The following is a 20,904-nucleotide window of genomic DNA, read 5'->3' as shown; positions in this document are numbered from 1 at the left end:
GTGAACACGGGGTCTCTGGCTGATGTGGAAGTGTTGGTGCTTCAGGCCAGCTAATCCCACAGCTTTCTCTTTGGATTGTTACCTGTTTGCTATGTGCTGTAAATTTTTTCTGCATATTTTCAGGAGTCTTCCTGCCTAGCCCTTTAGAAATAGTTGATTCTACCTAACTTTCTAATTAGGATAGAGAGGCTTATTCAAATGAGAGTTATGATTGTCCCTAGGATAGAGTGAGGCCAAGGTGCCAGAGAAAAAAAATGTGCTTCTTCTTGCCCCATCTCCTCTCCCATCCTAGACTGTCCCCGAGCTAGGGTCTGTAAACCTAACACTTTACATGTGTTCACACATGGACGTGCACACACAGGTGCACCTCTGCAGCTTCTACCTCCTCTCCTCCCACCCTTTTAGCTGCTGTTGCCTCCCTTCTTGGGCTGGTGCTGGATCCTTGCTAGGGGATAGGAGAAGCCTTGGCTGCAGGCAGCCTTCCAGGCGATAAGCGGATAGGAGATCCATGGGCCTGGCAATGAGAGGCAGGGCCATGATACTAAAAAATCTCAACTCTGGGCAGGGCCTGTGGCTCAAAGGAATAGGGTGCTGGCCCCGTATACCTGAGGTGGAGGGTTCAAACCTGGCCCCGGCCAAAAACTATGGGGGTGGTGGTAGAAATCTCAACTACCCCCCGCCAAAAAAAAAGACAGATCTTGGAATTTGCATTTTGTTGTTGGTTAGTTTATTTCTGAGCCTTAATGAGCCTTTGGTATTTGGTACTCATTATGGTCCCAAGATTATTAAATTTATGCAACAAATCCTAGATGTTCAGATGTATGTTGAAAATGACTTTAGAATAAAATTGATTTAATCGAGTTAATTTTCTAAAGATCCGTGAAAGGTCCAGGTTAACTTTTACTGCATGTGAGATAATTTCAATGTGTGTTTTGAGAAGTAACGTGGAAACTGAGCTCTAGTTTACTGCAGAGTGTGTGTGTGTGTGTATGGTTTGGGGGCTTGTTTTGCATCACAGTGTTAGATGTGCATTATAAACAAAAAATTGAAAATGCAGCCTTCAGTGTCAGTTATTTTTTATTTTTTTGAGATAGTCTCAAGCTGTTGCCTTGGTAGAGTGCCATGGTGTCACAGCTCACAGCAACCTCAAACTCTTGGGCTTAAGGGATTCTCTTGCCTCAGCCTCCCAAGTAGTAGCTGGGACTACAGGTGTCCGCCACAGCACCCGGCTATTTTTTGGCATTGTTGTTTGGCAGGCCGGAGCTGGATTCGAACTTGCCAGCTCTGGTGTATGTGGTTGGTGCCCTAGCCGCTAGAGCTACAGGCACCAAGCCAGTGTCAGTTATTTCTGTTTTAACTTCTGCTGTAATTTTTCCCTTTCCTTGTTTGGATGCATCCAGTATCCTATTCTGTATTTAAGAAGGTGTTCCCTCAAGCTGTCAGTCAGTTCTTCCTATAACAATCAGTCTTCTGTATACTGTGCAGGTTATTGAAATAGCTGAAGTTCATAGAAGGGCCCTTAGAGAATACACCCAATTCTGATGTAGGAGATCATCCCTCCCAATTCTGATTTCATAATCGTTCAGCATACTAGTAGTTCAATAAATGGAGCTATTTTTCGTAATTTTTCTTTTCTTCTTCCACCATTATATTATAATTTGCCTAGACATAGTATTTATTTTCCAAATAATTCCTTGTTAACTTTAAATGTGTAAAACCTTCTGCACATAACTTTAAACTTATAGACAAGTTGTCTTCCGAGTTTATCTGGAGGGGTTGGGTGTACACGAATGCATACTTGCTGTTACTTCTGCTATTTCAAGGCCTATGATAATTTGGCAGCACTCTAGCTCTGTGCCTGGTTCCTCAGTATACCCATGCTGGTTTCTTTAGTGTCCCTCTGACCTCTGTTCCTTCTTTCCACTGTTTGGAACGCTCTTCCCTTCTTTTTTCTGCCTCCCCTGGTTTGCTCTTTATTGTTTGTCTATTGAAATATAATTTGTAATTTATATAATTCTTATGCAATTTTTAACAGTAGCATTGTTAGATTTTTCATTTTTCTCTCACAATGCCTGTCATAGTTTTAAACCCTTCTAAAAGATGAGTTGTTCATATCATTGGTTTGGAAACAGTGTTTGCCAAAGTTTTCTAAGAGTCCAAATTTTCTGTATTCACTTTTGGATGAATCAGGCAAGTATAGAACATTTTATCTCTTTGAGGAGATATTTTTAAAAAATGTGAACATGTGTGGAGATGTATTTTTAGTGTATAACCATTCCTGTAGTATTTATACGGCTTGTGGTTGGCAAGCAGATAACTTTACACTTCAGACAAGCCTGAAGGAAGTGGAATACGTGCAGTCAGCATTGGACTCGGTGGTGGAAAACACTGGGGAGGGTTTAACTTTGACTACTTCTAATATTTTACTGAAGTATTAGAGAACCACTGAACTGGTTCATCTCTTTCATAGAATGTCACAATCTATAAACTCTTTAAGTGTTTTAAAATGTCAAGTATATGAATCCTGAAAGTTCCCTGTAAGAGCAGTTTGTATTGGTATGCTGATTTAGTGTTAATTATGGAAGGTATCGGGTAATGGTAGGGTAAAAATGAAATGTGATATTTAGAGTTTTCTGCTTTGTAAAGTGTGCTAGCACTCTCTAACACTAATAGTGCTAAAATAGCATTCTAAGGATGATTCTGCAAGTGGATTGAATCTGTAAGAGGTGTAGTGCCTTCCATTTCTTTTTAAATTTTTAAAAATTTTTATTTATTACAGGTACATAATAGTTACATGTCTCTATAGGACACGTGTGAAGTTTTGTTACAGGCATACAGTGTGAATTAATCCAGTCAGGGTCATCAGGATATCACCATCTCAGCTAGTTAGCATTTCTTCGCGTTAGGAATGTTCTGTTTCCACTCTTTTAGTTACTTTAAATAACATCCTACCTCAATGTTGATGATAGTCCGTTTGTTGTGCTATCAGGTATTGTTCATTTTATCTGTCTAACCATATTGTTGTACCAATTCAGCATCCCCATTTCTGGCTGCCCTTCCCAGCAATCGATCATTATTTTTATTATGATATTTAGTTCTCACCTGAGGGAGAACACAAAGATTTGTCTTTCTGCACTTAGTTTATTGCAGTTAAAATAACGTTCTCCACCCAGCCTGCCCACATTGTTGCAGATGACAGGATTCTGCTCTCACCTTCCTTTCTGTCGAGACTCTGCTACAGTATTTTCTTATTGGGAGTGGAAGGCAGGGCTTGCTTCTCTACCAAATCGTCAACGAGAAGGGCTACTCTAATTAATCTAAGCTATTCTTTGGTCTGGGACCCTTTGCCATATTTTTTATTTCCTTTGCCATCCTGTAACCAGTCCTGCCCATCTTAAACACGGCCTTTTGCATGATATTTTCTTTGGTCACCCAGATGAAAGAATTCCTTCCCCCAGAGACAGACAGACACACACACACACGTCTGGGAAGGCAGCTGTGCACCCCTGCTTTGACTCAGCATCTTTTCTGTGCTTGTTGCATTTTCCGCTTTCTTCCTTATAAACCTGTTACCAAGCATTTCTTTATTTTCCTTATCAGAAAAGGAGGCAGGCTTGATAACTAGACAGTGCGTGTGCATGGCTAGTCCTGCCACTGGCCAAGCTGACAATTTGGTAATCTACTGCAGAGCCCTGCTAAGACAAAGATATTTGCTTTGAGGTACCTTAATTGTCAGTCTTGCTTTGTTTACCAGTTTTCTCTCTTTATATCTGCAGAGCTTCAACAAGCCCAAATACTTAACTGTCGCTTCCTTTGTCACTTTCTTCCTTCGTCACTGTCTGTCCTGCCCTGCGCTGCCTTGCCTAGCACAGAACATTTGAGTTAAAGACAGTTAGCTGCCAATGAAGAGTGAGTTGTAAGAAGAACCAGTTGAATAAATGGAATATTCAGCTGTTTTGGAACTTGTGGTATTTTTATTATAAGTGAAGCTATATTTGCGTACCTAAAATACAGAGTTAAATCCTCCTGCAATGAAAATTTCTATATAACAGGTGAACTCTGGTTATTAAAGTGGCAGTATTCTATTAAAAAAAAGTTAGCTATCAGAAAATGTCAACCAGTTTAATAAAACATTTTTTACTAAAACTTTTAAAAATTGGACTATTAAATCCATAATAATTGGAGGAATTTTGGAAAATATAAAAAAACACAAGGAAAGGTGATTGTACAGAAAAAAATCACTGATAACATTTTGGTGAAAGTATAGTCTACTGTGTATATATATATATTTCCCATGTTAAGTCTTCTTTTACTAGATTAAAATATATATATAATCTGAAGATTCTTGTTAATAAGAACCCTGGTTTCTTTAACCAGTCCACTGTTCTTCATACACTTATTTACAGTCCTTCAGTATTATGAATAATGAGATTATAAGCATCTTTAAGTATAAATCTGATGTATAACTAGAGTACTAGAAGAAGCTTTCCTGTGTCAGAAGAAAGATTCCTGTGCTTACTTTTGGGATACACCAGTGTTTTCCAGCCTTTTTTATTGCATGGCACTCTGAAACCTATAGTTAAACTTCTGCAGTATACTTGAACTATGTTGATTAAAAAGAAAAAAAAAGAGTAAAAAATGGATGTACTTACTGTGTTCTGAGCTTCTTTCGAAAATAATTTAATTAATGACTTTAAAAAGTTTCGGGCCATATCTAAGATCTTCTCACAGCACACCAGTTGAAAATCACTGGAGCAGACATCTAGACACACACACACGTGCACACCCCACCAGGAATGAAGTTTGACCCAGTTTATACTCAAAAGTCTGAGAGGGGAGAGAGAGACAAGATGGCGGACTGAAGCCAGCTTTCAACAGAGGCTCCCGTCCAGAAGGAGAGTTAAGGGACAGGAATTTAGTAAGTATCCTGGTGGACTTGAGCCTCACTAAGAGAGAAGGTTGAAGAACGCACATCAACACCGCTGAGGCAAGCTGCGATCACAAAGACGCAAACAAAAGGTACAAAATCCTCCACCAAGCGGACGGGAGTACCCCTCCCCCATGAGACCGGCTCAAGAGCCCCACAATTAAACAAGCGGGCAGAAATTAAAGGCCCTCCCACTACACTCCACGGGAGAGACCTTCTAAAAACTGGACCTACCTCCCCTACTGGGGTGCCGTGGCGTTCTCCTACCAGGCATAAAATGGAATAAAACATTGGGAATCCTTCGCCGGCAACCCTCCCGGCGCTCCCCTCCCGCCCACTGAGGTCTGGAGGCCTGTCCCCCAGGAGTTCGGATCCTTGGGTGATTTCTCAAGGGGAGTAGACAGTCCCCGAGTTGCGACTGGTCAGCATTGACTCTGAGGCGCGCGAGTGAGGAGAGGGCACCGGGCTGAGGGGGAGTCACGCCTCGCGGCACTTCCCTGCGGTAAAGTGCAGCAACCCTCCCCGGGCACAAGACTGAATAAGACTCTAGCTTCCCCGCTGAGAGCTGAGAGCCCCTACTCTCACTCGGGGTCTGAGGGCCTGTCCCACAGGAGTTCGGATCCTTGGGTGATTTCTTGAGGGGAGTGCACAGTGCCTGAGCTGTGTCAGGTCAGCGCTGACTCTGGGACAAGTGAGCGAGGAGAGGGCACTCTGCTGAGGGGAAATCAAGCCTTGGTGGCACTTCCCTGCAGTGCAGTGCAGGAGCCCTCCCCGGGCCGTATTGTTGCTTAAAACTGAATGAAACTCTAGCTTCCGCCCCCCCACTCCCATTTGGGGTCTGGGGGCCTATCCCCCAAGAGTTCTGATTCTTGGGGGATCTCTTGAGGGGTGTGGACCCAGCACAAACTGCGGCCGCTCAGTGCTGACTCTGGGCCGCGAGACAGAAGAGAAAAGGGTTGCCTGAGTGCCCACACCAGAGCAGCAGTTCCCTGGAGGTAGATCAACAGCTGTTTTTTCTTTAACGGCAGAACGCTCACTAATGGATATTCTGAGGCCACACCCCCTGTCTCCCTGGGCAACCAGAGCAGGCCACCGGTGAGCCGGGGATTTCCTGACACTGCTCACAAACCCGGGAAGCTTCCAGGGCGGGGCCCAACCCAGAGAGGTGATCGGACTCAAACCTCCAACACCAAAGACGTTTGAACTCAAAACAGCTCGTCTTCTGTAGGCGATTTCGACAATAACAGAGACAGAACCCCGCAAAGTTGTCTGTTCTGTTAGCAGCATCCATTAGGGATGGGGCTAAGCCTGAGTGAACACCTCCCTCCCATCACCTGCATCAAACACTCATAGATGTCAGGCCCCATCTCCTCCTGCTAGATAGCGGCAGTCTGCGGGGGCCTGGCAGACTTCTTTGCGATTCAGGCAGGTGCAAACCCCTGGAGTGTCTGTTCACTGCAGGCAACTGGGTTAGCCATCTGCAGAGATACCAGTAACTGGGTCCGACGGAGGGGCAAAGTGGGGAAGGAGACGTCAACCTTCCTAAACTGCTCTGTTTGCTGGGTGGCTCCTCCTGACTCCACGCTGCACTGGGGTGAGCTGTATCAGAGGATTCACCAGGCCCCTGTGATCCAGTTCCCAGAGACCTCTTGAACTCTCTCACCCGAGACAAGTGCCGATTGAGACAGTAGATTCGGACCTTTTGAACTGGGCTAATAGACTGAGGACTTTTCAGGCGGTGCCCTGGGTGTGCGATTGTAGGAAGGTTTGATTCTCCTTTTCCAACTGGGGCCAGAGGTGGGCGGGCGGGGTGACTTAATTGCTGATTTTTCCACACAGCTGAGACTTCAAGCCAGAGTAGAAGTTGCAATAGGATCGAACAGAAACCAGCTGAAAACAAGACAGAACCACTTTGCTCCACCACACCAGACAGGGCCCCAGTTTCTCAGGCCACAACACTGTACGGGCCCTTGATAAAACCCCAGGGGAAAAACCAAAGGGAGTAAAATAACCATGGGGCGGAATCAGCGGAAAAACTCTGGTAACATGAATAACCAGAATAGATCAACCCCCCCAAGAAAAGATACGGCAGATGTGATTGAAGATCCCATTCATAAACAACTGGCTGAGATGTCAGAAATCGAATTCAGAATTTGGATGGCAGACAAGATTAATAAAATGGAATTAGGAATCCGAGGAGAAATTCAAAAATTGTCTCAAGAATTTAACGAATTTAAAGACAAAACCACCAAAGACTTAGACACACTGAAGCAAGAACTTACAGCCCTCAAAGATATGAAAAATATAGTAGAATCCCTCAGTAACAGAATGGAGCAAGCAGAAGAAAGGATTTCTGACATTGAAGATAAAGTCTTCGAACGCTCCCAATCTCTCAAAGAGGAAGAGAAATGAAGAGCAAAAACGGATCACTCACTCAGAGAACTCTCAGATAATTCGAAAAAAAAACAACATAAGGATTATAGGAATTTCTGAGAACGATGATGTGGCCTCCAAGGGCACAGAGGCCCTTCTGCATGAAATTATGAAAGAAAATTTTCCAGACATGCCTAGAGAATCTGAAATTCAGATAGCAGACAGCTTCAGAACCCCAGCACGATTCAACCCCAATAAGTCATCCCCCAGACATATCATAATTAGTTTCACTAAAGTTAAGAGAAGATTCTCAAAGCAGCCCGGCGAAAGAAAACTATAACGTACAAAGGTAAGAATATTAGAATAACTGCAGATCTCTCTGCTGAAACTTTTCAAGCCAGAAGAGACTGGTCATCAACTTTTAGTCTCCTAAAGCAAAAAAACTTTCAACCCAGGATCTTGTATCCAGCTAAACTGAGTTTCATCTATGATGGAGAAATTAAATACTTCAATGACATTCATATGTTGAAAAAATTTGCCATAAGTAAACCAGCTCTTCAGGATATTCTCAGACCTATCCTCCACAATGACCAACCCAATCCTATACCACAAAAGTAAACTCACTCAGAAACTTCGGATCAAACTCCAACTTCCACACTGGCGAAAGGATTAAAAATGTCCACTGGACCTTTGAAAAACTCGATACCCAAAATTCCACCTTATTAATACTCTCCATCAATGTGAGTGGTTTAAACTGTCCTCTAAAGAGGCATAGGTTAGCTAACTGGATACAAAAACTCAAGCCAGATATTTGTTGCATACAAGAGTCACATCTCAACTTAAAAGACAAATACAGACTCAGGGTGAAAGGATGGTCATCCATATTTCAGGCAAATGGTAATCAGAAAAAAGCAGGTGTTGCAATTTTATTTGCAGATACAGTAGGCTTTAAACCATCAAAAGTAAGGAAGGACAAGAATGGTCACTTCATATTTGTTAAGGGTAATACTCAATATGATGAGATCTCAATTATTAATATCTATGCACTCAACCAGAATGCACCTCAATTTATAAGAGAAACTCTAACAGACATGAGTAACTTGATTTCCTCCAGCTTCATAATCGTCGGAGATTTCAACACTCCCTTGGCAGTGTTGGATCGATCCTCCAGAAAGAAGCTGAGCAAAGAAATCTTAGATTTAAACCTAACCATCCAATATTTAGATTTAGCAGACATCTACAGAACATTTCATCCCAACAAAACTGAATACACATACTTCTCATCAGCCCACGGAACTTACTCCAAAATTGACCACATTTTAGGTCACAAGTCTAACCTCAGTAAATTTAAAGGAATAAAAATTATTCCATGCATCTTCTCGGACCATCATGGAATAAAACTTGAATTGAGTAACAACAGGAATCTGCATACCCATACAAAAACATGGAAGTTAAATAACCTTATGCTGAATGATAGCTGGGTCAGAGATGAGATTAAGAAAGAAATCGCCAATTTTTTGGAACAAAACGACAATGAAGACACAAACTATCAGAACCTCTGGGACACCGCAAAGGCAGTTCTAAGAGGGAAATTTATAGCACTGCAAGCCTTCCTCAAGAGAACGGAAAGAGAGGAAGTTAACAACTTAATGGGACATCTCACGCAACTGGAAAAGGAAGAACATTCCAACCCCAAACCCAGTAGCAGAAAAGAAATAACCAAAATTAGAGCAGAATTAAATGAAATTGAAAACAAAAGAATAATACAACAGATCAATAAATCAAAAAGCTGGTTTTTTGAAAAGGTCAATAAAATAGATAAACCTCTGGCCAACCTAATCAGGAAAAAAAGAGTAAAATCTCTAATATCAATCAGAAACAACAAAGACGAAATAACCACAGACTCATCAGAAATCCAAAAAATCCTTAATGAATATTACAAGAAACTTTATTCTCAGAAATATGAAAATCTGAAGGAAATAGACCGATACTTGGAAGCACGCCACCTTCCAAGACTTAACCAGAATCAAGTAGAAATGTTGAACAGACCCATATCAAGTTCAGAAATAGCATCAACTATACAAAACCTCTCTAAAAAGAAAAGCCCCGGACAAGATGGTTTCACGTCAGAATTCTACCAAACCTTTAAAGAGGAATTAGTACCTATATTACTCAACCTGTTCCAAAAGGTAGAAAAAGAAGGAAGACTACCCAACACGTTCTATGAAGCAAACATCACCCTGATCCCCAAACCAGGAAAAGACCCAACAAGAAAAGAAAATTATAGACCAATATCACTAATGAATATAGATGCAAAAATATTCAACAAGATCCTAACAAACAGAATCCACAACACATCAAACAAATTATACATCATGACCAAGTTGGTTTTATCCCAGGGTGTCAAGGCTGGTTCAATATACGTAAATCTATAAATGTAATTCAGCACATAAACAAATTAAAAAACAAAGACCATATGATTCTCTCAATTGATGCAGAAAAAGCTTTTGATTATATCCAGCATCCCTTCATGATCAGAACACTCGAGAAAATTGGTCTAGAAGGGACTTTTCTTAAACTGATAGAGGCTATCTACAGCAAACCCACAGCCAATATCATATTGAATGGAGTTAAATTGGAATCATTTCCACTCAGATCAGGAACCAGACAAGGCTGCCCATTGTCTCCATTGCTTTTCAACATTGTAATGGAAGTTTTAGCCACCGCAATTAGGGAAGAAAAGGCGATCAAGGGTATCCATATAGGGTCAGAAGAGATCAAACTCTCGCTCTTCGCAGATGATATGATTGTGTATCTGGAAAACACTAGGGACTCTACTACAAAACTCCTAGAAGTGATCAAGGAATACAGCAGCGTCTCAGGTTACAAAATCAACATTCATAAATCGGTAGCCTTTATATACACCAACAGTCAAATTGAAAAAGCAGTTAAGGACTCTATCCCATTCACAGTAGTGCCAAAGAAGATGAAATATTTGGGAATTTACCTAACAAAAGACGTGAAAGATCTCTATAAAGAGAACTATGAAACTCTAAGAAAAGAAATAGCTGAAAATGTTAACAAATGGAAAAACATACCATGCTCATGGCTGGGAAGAATCAACATTATCAAAATGTCCATACTACCCAAAGCAGTATATAATTTCAACGCACTCCCTATTAAATCTCCACTGTCATATTTTAAAGATCTTGAAAAAACATTACTTTGTTTTATATGGAATCAGAAAAAACCTCGAATAGCCAAGACATTACTCAGAAATAAAAACAAAACAGGAGGAATCACACTACCAGACCTCAGACTTTACTACAAATCGATAGTGATCAAAACAGCATGGTATTGGCACAAAAACAGAGAAGTAGATACCTGGAACAGAATAGAGAACCAAGAGATGAATCCAGCTACTTACCGCTATCTGATTTTTGACAAGCCAATTAAAAACGTTCAGTGGGGAAAAGATTCCCTATTTAACAAATGGTGCTGGCTGAACTGGATGGCAACCTGCGGAAGACTGAAATTGGACCCACACCTTTCACCATTAACTAAGATAGACTCTCATTGGATTAAAGATTTAAACTTAAGACAAGAAACTATAAAAATACTAGAGGAGAATGCAGGGAAAACCCGTGAAGAAATTGGTCTGGGTGAGTATTTCATGAGGAGAACCCCCCGGGCAATTGAAGCAGCTTCAAAAATACACTACTGGGACTTGATCAAACTAAAAAGCTTCTGCACAGCTAAGAACACAGTAAGCAAAGCAAGCAGACAGCCCTCAGAATGTGAGAAGATATTTGCAGGGTATATCTCTGACAAAGGTTTAATAACCAGAATCCACAGAGAACTCAAACGCATCAGGAAGAAAAAAACAAGGGATCCCATCGCAGGCTGGGCAAGGGATTTGAAGAGAAACTTCTCTGAAGAAGACAGGCGCACGGCCTTCAGACATATCAAAAAATGCTCATCATCTTTAATCATCAGAGAAATGCAAATCAAAACTACTTTGAGATATCTAACTCCAATGAGACTAGCCTATATCACAAAATCTCAAGACCAGAGATGTTGGTGTGGATGCGGAGAAAAGGGAACACTTCTGCACTGCTGGTGGGAATGCAAATTAATACATTCCTTTTGGAAAGATATATGGAGAACACTCAGAGATCTAAAAATAGATCTGCCGTTCAATCCTGTAATTCCTCTGCTGGGCATATACCCAGAAGACCAAAAATCACAACATAACAAAGATATTTGTACCAGAATGTTTATTGCAGCCCAATTCATAATAGCTAAGTCATGGAAAAAGCCCAAGTGCCCATCGATCCACGAATGGATTAATAAATTGTGGTATATGTATACCATGGAATACTATGCAGCCTTAAAGAAAGATGGTGACTTTACCTCTTTCATGTTTACATGGATGGAGCTGGAACATATTCTTCTTAGTAAAGTATCTCAAGAATGGAAGAAAAAGTACCTAATGTACACAGCCCTACTATGAAACTAATTTGGGACTCTCACAGGAAAGCTACAACCCAGCTACAACTTAACAATAGGGGGAAGTGGGAAAGGGAGGGGGATCGGTGGGATCACACCTGTGGTGCATATTACAGGGGTATTTGCGAAACTTGGTAAAGGTAGAATGTAAATGTTTCGGCACAGTAACTGAGATAACGCCGGAAAGGCTATGTTAACCACTGTGGTAAAAATGTGTCAAATGGTTTATGAAGCGAGTGTATGATACCCCATGATCATATCAATGTATACAGTTATGATTTAATAAAAAAAAAAAACAACAAAAGTCTGAGAATATAGCTTCACGTAATCAGCATTTGTGTGGTTTTCAAATTGTAACTTTTTCATTATTTTAAAAACAGCCATTAGAGCAGGATACAGGGTTCCAACTGAGAAATTGTTGTTCCGTTTTTTTTTCCCCATAGAATTCTTTGCCATTTGTGTACATTTTTATTTTGCTAGTGTTTGTATTTTTTCCTAATTGCAACAAGAGCTAATCTGCCCTGAGATGCTGCGGGGTCTTTGCCATGGTCTAAAAAAAAATGAAGATATTTTACCTTTATTTTTGTTTTTTGTTATTATAAACGTTTTAACCTGTCTCCAATATCATATTGAAAATTCTTTGCTTGTTGTCTATAGCTCAGCGGCCAGGGCGCCAGCCACATACCGAGAAGCTGGCGGGTCTGAACCCATCCTGGGCCGCCAAACAACAGTGACAGCTGCAACCAAAAAATAGCTGGGCGTTGTGGCGGGCGCCTGTAGTCCCAGCTACTCGGGAGGCTGAGGCAAGAGAATCACTTAAGCCCAAGAGTTTGGGTTTGCCACTCTACCCAGGGTGACAGCTTGAGACTCTGTTTCAAAAAAAGAAAAGAAAGTGGGCAGCGCCTGTGGCTCAAAGGAGTAGGGTGCCGGCCCCATATGCCGGAGGTGGCGGGTTCAAATCCAGCCCCAGCCAAAAACTGCAAAAAAAAAAAAGAAAGAAAAAGGTTGTCAAGAATTGAGGCAATGTCTGTTATTTCTGTGTCATCACCCACAGTTAGCTGGAACGTGGCTTTTCCCACAGAGAAAGTTCCATGACGGCTATGTATTAGGAATTAGAGGCAGTTTGGTGAGGAACAAATTTAACATTTAGTAAAAACATCTGCTAAACTAATTTTTGGCAAAGACTTTTGAATTTAAGTTATTCTGTTTAAACATGAAAAATATGTCAGTCTGCATGTTAACTAAGCCAGGCTAATATGATCAAATCATTAACTTATTCGTGTTCTTTTGCAGTATTAATTTTAAAGACCCACAGTTTGCTGAAGATTATATTTTTAAAGCTGTAATGCTTCCTGGAGCAAGGTAACAATAATTAACTATCTAGGTTTATTTTGTATGGATGTTGTTTATCTGTATAACTAAGTATTGTATTTTCAAATGGTCAGAAAGCCAGCCGCAGTACTGAAACCCAGTGACTGGGAAAAATCCAGCAATGGACGGCAGTGGAAGCCCCAGCTTGGTTTTAACCGGGATCGGCGACCTGTCCATCTGGATCAGTCAGCCTTCAGGACTTTGGGGTAAGTCATGGATTTCTGTCTTTTGTATATTTTGCTTTATGTGACTCATCCCACAAAGCAGTTTGGGACTTATGCCACAATTTTCTTTTTTTTTTTTTTTTACTTATTAAAATACTGAGTTTATTCCACATTTATAATTTTTGTCTGGCCACCAATTCCATGTCTGCCTACCACTACTATTATGTCCCCCATAACATTTCGTACATTCTGAAATTAAACCAAGGAAAGAATGGAGTTCCATCTTTAAAAATTGGACACCCATTTTGGACAGAACATTGTTTTGTGCCACAAAATTTTAACACCATAAAATGCAACTGTTTTGTAGATATTTTAGTAACTTTGATACTTTTCTCTTTTCGTTCATTTTTAAAAATTCACTTCTCTGCTTATGTATTGCTTTATGTGTTGTGTGAGAATTCTTTTATTTTTTCTAAGGCTTTTTACTATATTTCAAAGAAATAAAAATTTTCTTTACTCTCAAAGTGTTAACTGAATTAATATATGACAAAATCTTTTTAAGGTGTTAACCAACACATTAGTACTCAAACCCTCCACTCTCTTATTTATTTATTTATTTATTTATTTTTTTGGTAGAGACAGAGTCTCACTTTATTGCCCTCGGTAGAGTGCCGTGGCCTCACACAGCTCACAGCAACCTCCAACTCCTGGGCTGAAGCGATTCTCTTGCCTCAGCCTCCCGAGTGGCTGGGACTACAGGCACCCACCACAAGGCCCGGCTATTTTTTGGTTGCAGTTTGGCCGGGGCCGGGTTTGAACCCGTCACCCTCGGTATATGGGGCCGGTGCCTTCCCGACTGAGCCACAGGCGCCGCCCTTATTTATTTATTTTTAAATCTCAGAGAACACTTCAATTTTTGGTTACTCGGAACTTGAACTGTGGTATCTCGTTGCTTGAATTGGCATTTTACTGCTGCTGACATTGTCTTTTAATATGTTTATTGGTCTTCTGTAAATTTTTGATTTCTGTCTTTTTCCTAGCTCTTCAAGAGACTATGTAGTAGAGAGAGGTGACTTTGAAACAATAACAAGTAAAGTTTGTATAAAAAGAGCAACAAGCTGGGGAAAATACTAATTAATACATTATGTTTATGGAATTAATGGTGGTAACTCATAGACAGATATTTCCAATTAATAATAGGGAAACCTGAAGATTGAAAAACTGGTTCAGGTAGAAAGTTATCTTCAGCATGTGATGTATACAGAGGGACAGTGTAACACTATGGCTGTGAGCATGGGCTTTAGATTCTAAACACCTGCTGTCAGATACCTTCTATTTACATGTTTGGTTACTGAACCGCTCTGCCCTAGTTTTCTTATGTCTAAAGTGGAGACAATAATTAAACTCTTAAAATTATTACATTGTTACCAGAATTAAGTCAGCTAATGTCTGTAAAATGCTTGGGATAGTTCCTAAAGACTGTAAAAGTTAGCGTTACTGTTTTGGAAAGTTTTCATTCTTAATAATAATTTTAAAAATGCAAATTTCAAATGTGTTAAAGGTATCTTTTGTGCATTATTTTAAACTATTTTGGAAAGCAGCATAGTTATTTCCTCTAAAGTTCTGAGTTCTGAAGATACTCTTAACCTTTGATACAAATTCCTACTTCTTGGAGTTTGTCCTAAGAAAATAATTTATAGGGCATTGTAATCTATAATACTAGAGCTAAATGTGTAATTTATAATACTAGAGCTAAATGAGAGGAATGGCCTAGAAAAATATGAGCTATCAATATAGTGAAATAGGCTATAGATGTACATGTTAGAATTATGACTACTACAGAAAGGGATAGGGAGGTGTTTAATATAACAAAGTGAAAATAGCAAATAGGGAGTAATAAAGTGTACAGTGATAGCAATGACAAAGGTCCTTAAGGAAAAAAAATAGAAATACAGTGAAAAAAAGAGAAAGTCTAATTATTTTTGTATAATGTAATTGGTAAATATTTAAGTGATTGTCAGTAAAGAATGTTGTTGACAGATGGACATTTGCTATCACCATTACAATTGTGTGGTTTTGAACTTTACACTTTCTGATTTGTGCTATCTTTTTTTTTTTTTTTTTTAATTAAATCATAGCTGTACATTAATGCGACCATGGGGCACCATACACTGGTTTTATATACCATTTGACACATTTTCATCACACTGGTTAACATAGCCTTCCTGGCATTTTCTTAGTTATTGTGTTAAGACATTTACATTCTACATTTAGTAAGTTTCACGTATACCCTTGTAAGATGCACCGCAGGTGTAATCCCACCAATCACCCTCCCTCCACCCACCCACCCCTCCCTTTTTCCCTTCCCCCTATTCTTAGGTTATAACTGGGTTATAGCTTTCATGTGAAAGCCTGATTTGTGCTATCTTAATCAGGTCTAGCAGTAAAGATACAGCTATATGCACCTGTGTAAGTTGCACCTGTTTAATCTGTGATGTGATGGATATATCGCTAACGTAATTTTTTTCATGTGTGTGGTTTGGGGGGTTCCTTTTTATAGCCATGTAATGCCAAGAGGCTCAGGAACTGGTGTTTACAGCAATGCTGCACCCCCACCTGCGACTTACCAGGGAAGCTTGTACAGGCCACTGTTACGAGGACAAGCTCAGATTCCAAAACTTATGTCAAGTAAGTTTTTACTCATTGGTTACATTATAAATTGAATATCACCACAAAGGTTGATTTCTTACTTTCATTGCTAAGAGAAAGGTTGTATGAGTCAGTAGACTTTAAACATAAGATTGAAGAGTTGTAAGGGAATACTTTACACAAATTCTTTCAGATATTTATCTTGGCTGTATATAGTTAACTGAATAAGATGGGTGGGATTTCTTCCTTCTGTCTTCACTAAAAAATCTGTTTCTGAGTTAACACATGCAGAAAGATCTTTAGAATTGACTGCTATTCCATTAATTACTAGTATTTAGGCAGTTAAATCACATGCAATAGATAATAGAATTATCACCTCTTAGTCACTTGAAAGACAAAGATACCTCCCTGTTCATCTAAACTGTATCTCAGTACTGTGGACGTGTAGCCAGGCATTGCTTTGGGTACGACCATACCTTTAAGTGGCTCTGTGAAGACCTTACCCTTTCCATCACCCCTTGTAACTTGTCTTGTGACAGTCAGAAATGTTAACCACAAAAATAATTAACACTACATTTGGCTTATAGCAGGAAATGGAAAGGTTAGTTGAATGTTAGACTTCATAGATTTTGTGTTAGTTATAAATTGCATGCCCTTTAATGTTTTTGAGTTGCATTACTGTGCCCATTTATCAAGGATATATGAAGTCATGTGCCATGTTCTCAAAAGTGCTGTCTTCATGAAGGCTTTGCTTCTCCATTTCTGATTGTCTGCTACAAAAGCAGCATGGGGGAGGAAGGGGCGGTGTGGCAGGATGCTAACATTAGTTAGAGCTCAGTGTCATATCATTTAACTTCCTTTTCTGAATGATTGGAGTACTTTATAAAAATTGAATTTCAAAAGAGTACTATTCTATTGTAGACAGCTTTCTGAATTCTTTTAAAACTGAAACCATAGTTTAATATTAAAGAAAATACCTAAAGTGGATAATTGTTAGCAAGTGTTCATGCTGTATGCCCAGCAGTGTTTTAATGCCATCTAAGTTGCAAACCACTTTTTAGCCTGAAGCCCAGATTCCCAGATGTGCTGCCCAAAAAGAAATGAGTTCTAATGGGTCTCCTTCCCTCAGGACTCTCTGTTTTCAGTGCACTCTTTCTCTGTTCCTCTCTATGGGTTGTCTTTGCTGTATGGCTTAATGAAATTGAATGGATCTATTTCATGATTGCATCATGAAAACTATGGACATGAGCAGTTTTATTCCATTCAGCGAATACCAGGTTTAATGAGCCTGTGGGGATCTGCTCAGTGCAGTGGTTAAATAGCTATACTTCCCTTACAGTTCAGCCCACAACGTTTTAGAGTATTTCCATATATTCAATATCAAGTCATACCACATACAGCAGGACAGTTTAATCACTTGGAAAGATCTTTCTGTGCCCTGAGATTTTACTAATTAATGGGGAGTACATGTCCAGCTTATTTTCAAAGCCAGCTGTTTATCAACACATTCCTTATCAGTGACTTTTTTTGTACCATAAACTTCTATCCATAATAATAGTACAGCTTCTGGGTGGCACCCTGTGGCTCAGTGAGTAGGGCACCAGCCCCATATACCGAGGGTGGTGGGTTCAAACCCAGCCCCGGCTGAACTGCAACAAAAAAATAGCCGGGCGTTGTGGCAGGTGCCTGTAGTCCCAGCTGCCTGGGAGGCTGAGGCAAGAGAATCGCGTAAGCCCAAGAGCTGGAGGTTGCTGTGAGCCGTGTGACACCACGGCACTCTACCGAGGGCAGTAAAGTGAGACTCTGTCTCTACAAAAATAATAATAATAATAATAGCACAGCTTCTAAATTGGAAAAGGAATTGAGATGCAAAAATGCTAGAGCCAGGTGTAATTTCTGAGTTGGTTTAGCCGCTATTTCTCAAGATGGTAGTTATGAGGAATTTCTGAGGTTACTGAATTGAGTATAAACTTTCAGAGATCTAAAAAGAAGTATAAATAGCAAAGATGAAAGCATGTGTGTCCATTAAACAGTTTCCTTCCATCCTGTGTTTCCTAGCTGTTTCCCAGCCCCTGAGCTCTTCAGCACTGTTATCTATCTGGAGATTGCCTGGTTAGCTACTCACTTACCTTTTAAATCTTTTTTTTTTTTACTTTTTCTTCTTAAATTGATCAGTTATGTCACTACTGTGGCATTATGGGTTTGATGTGATTATTATTTTCAAATACACATCAAGGCCGGGTGTGGTGGTTCACTCTTGTAATCCTAGCCACTTGGGAGGCTGAGGCAGGAGGATTGTTTGAGACTGGGTGTTGGAGACCATCCTGAGCAAGAGCTGAGACCCTGTCTCTACAAAAAAAAAATTAGAAAAATTAGCCAAGTGTGATGATGCTTGCATGTAGTTCAAGCTACCAGCAAGTCTGAGGCAGGAGGATTGCTTAAGCCCAGGAGGTAGAGGCTGTAGTTAGCTGTTTTTTTTTTTAATTATTTTTATTTTTGTTTTATTTTTTAAAAAGATATGGAATGCTTCACGAATTTGCATGTCATCCTTGTGTAGGGGCCATGCTAATCTTCTCTGTATCGTTCCAATTTTAGTATATGTGCTGCCGAAGCGAGCACTGCACTTAGCTATTTTGATGCAACTGCACTCTAACTTGGGCAACAGAGTGAGGCCCTGTCTCAAGAAAAAAAAAATCAAAATAAATACAAATATATGAAGATTAAAAAGCTTCGTTATGGACTCCCCAAAATTATATACGTTGATTTTTTTGGGGAAATATTTTCCTAGGTCAGTGGTTGTTAACTTTCAGGGAGTCAGGTTCATAATCTGAACAGTCATAAACCCACTCCCCAGAAAGTCAGTCAGTATGAAGTTCATGTAAATTCAAGTGCCTTCCGTGGCCTCCTACAGTTTACTGTTCCAACGGTAAGAGAAAGAAAAACCAAAAAGTTCTTTTATTGATTGGCATCACACCAGAGGTAGAGAATTTCATGTCCTTAGAAGCCTGCAGTTCTGTGGTTCCTGGTCTGCCCTCTTTGAAAATAGTGTGTATCTCTGCATTTTATTTGAAATAGCAGAGTGCCCTCTCTACTTTTGTTGAGTAAATAACTCCTCACTTGCCATTGTTGTAGTTAATATTAGACCTAATTTGTACTTGCAAAGAGACTTTGCTTAGAATCTATTCCAGTTAAGAATGTCTTTATTTCATTTACACCATTAAAAATTTGAGACAGGTGTTTTGTTAAGTAGGAATTGATTTAGAGCAAGAAATAGGTGGCCCTGTCTGCCTGGTGACTTATAAATTTTTACTCTCATGCAGATGAGTACTGGGACTGTAATAATATTTGACATCTTTTCAAAGTGGTAGGAATGAGAAGAGTAAAAAAGTTTATAGAAAAAAAATCAGCAAGACTATGATAATTAAATTGAGCCGGTGGGGTGGGAGGGAAGGTGAAGGGTTGGAGGGGGATTTGGGGTTTTCCAGGCTGAGACACAATAATGTACACAGTAAGCAGTTGGGTGGTATTAAGTTTAGCATAACTGATACAAAATTAGCTTGGGAGCATAAACTGGTACGGATGATAAGAGGGGGGAGGCTGCTATAGTATGTTAGTTGAATAAAATTTGGCCTATAACCGTAAAATATAAAAACTAAACACCCATTCTTCTACAGTCCTGAAATAAGCAGTACTTCTTTTTTCTTAATTCATTTATACAGTTTTAAAAAATCTGAGTTATATATGTATTTTTGCACATACTTTTTTTTACATACACTTTTTATTGAAATGTAGCATATGCATTGCAAGCAACACTCTGTGGCAGATGGTCAAAAGTGTCTGACACAATTTGAGCTTGCTATAGCAAGAAAGTCTAACCTATTCCGGTGTTCTCTCTTTGTGGGATAAGCCGTTATATAGACTTTAACAGTGGAAAAAAAAAAAAAAAAAGAAAGAAATGTAGCATATGCAAAGTGCCAAGTCATACGTATACAGTTTGTTTAATCTGAGTATCAATTATTCAGATCAAGAAATAGAGATTTTGCAGGACCATAAGCCTTTCAGGTACCCTCCCACCCAGGAAAGGGCATATTGTCCTGACTGCAATACCACATAGTAGTTTTCCTTTTTAAAAAACTTTATCTAGGGCGGTGCCTGTGGCTCAAAGGATTAGGGTGCCGGCCCCATATGCTGCAGGTGGTGGGTTCAAACCCAGCCCCAGCCAAAAACTGCAAAAAACCGAACAAACAAAAAATAAAAACTTCAGTGGACTCTTACATCATTATTATTATTTTGAGGCAGAGTCTCAAGCTCTTGCCTTATGTAGAGTGCCATGGTATCATAGCTGACAGCAACCTCCAACTCTTGGGCTCTAATGATCCTTTCACCTCAGGTTTTCTGTTTTAGTAGAGATGGGGTCTTGCTTTTCTCAGACTGGTCTTGAACTCATGAGCTCAAGCAGTCTACCTGCCTTGGACTCCCAGAGTGCTAGGATTACAGGCATGAGCCACCGCGCCCGAGCAATATTATTATTTTTAAAACTAGCCCTCTTTTGTTCAGTATTTCTTTTCTGAGATTTATTCATGTCATCGCTTGTAACAATAATTCATCCATTCTCATTGCTTAAACTGTTCCAGTATGTGGCTGTATCACCATTTATTTACCTTTCCAATAGAAAGAGCACTTGTGCTGCCTGGGTCTCTTGCTACATTTACGTAAATATTTCTAATAGAGATGTACCTGGGGGCAGAACTGCAAGGTCATGGGTTGTGGGTGTGTCCAGCTTTCGTGAGTAAAAATGCTGAAGACGTTCCCAACATTATCATACGTTCGTTCATTTTGTACCATTTACATTCCTGTGGCTGTGCAGGAGAGTTCCAGTTGTTCCACATTTTACTGACCCTTCTATTGTCA

At 39.9% G+C, this 20,904-nt stretch overlaps 1 protein-coding gene and 2 non-coding genes across 3 annotated transcripts in view; 2 read left to right on the top strand and 1 right to left on the bottom strand.

Moving 5' to 3' along the window:
* The window catches only part of XRN2 (5'-3' exoribonuclease 2), a 101,650-nt gene that overhangs the window by 62,857 nt on the left and 17,889 nt on the right, over positions 1 to 20,904 (top strand). The window contains exons 25-27 of the mRNA XM_053573594.1: positions 13,103 to 13,171; positions 13,255 to 13,386; positions 15,905 to 16,032. Coding sequence (XP_053429569.1) covers positions 13,103 to 13,171; positions 13,255 to 13,386; positions 15,905 to 16,032 — 329 coding nt within the window. The remainder of the gene's footprint in view (positions 1 to 13,102; positions 13,172 to 13,254; positions 13,387 to 15,904; positions 16,033 to 20,904) is intronic.
* On the bottom strand, positions 18,506 to 18,612 carry LOC128574281 (U6 spliceosomal RNA). The gene has a single exon (XR_008376658.1). It is a non-coding gene; the product is annotated as a U6 spliceosomal RNA (small nuclear RNA).
* LOC128574367 (small nucleolar RNA SNORA28) lies at positions 19,798 to 19,922 on the top strand. The gene has a single exon (XR_008376739.1). It is a non-coding gene; the product is annotated as a small nucleolar RNA SNORA28 (small nucleolar RNA).

The sequence above is a fragment of the Nycticebus coucang genome, chromosome 21, assembly GCF_027406575.1.
Source record: "Nycticebus coucang isolate mNycCou1 chromosome 21, mNycCou1.pri, whole genome shotgun sequence".
NCBI classification, from domain to species: domain Eukaryota; kingdom Metazoa; phylum Chordata; class Mammalia; order Primates; family Lorisidae; genus Nycticebus; species Nycticebus coucang.
Note: the sequence above shows the minus strand (reverse complement) of the source record. Positions and strands in the feature narration are given on the sequence as shown.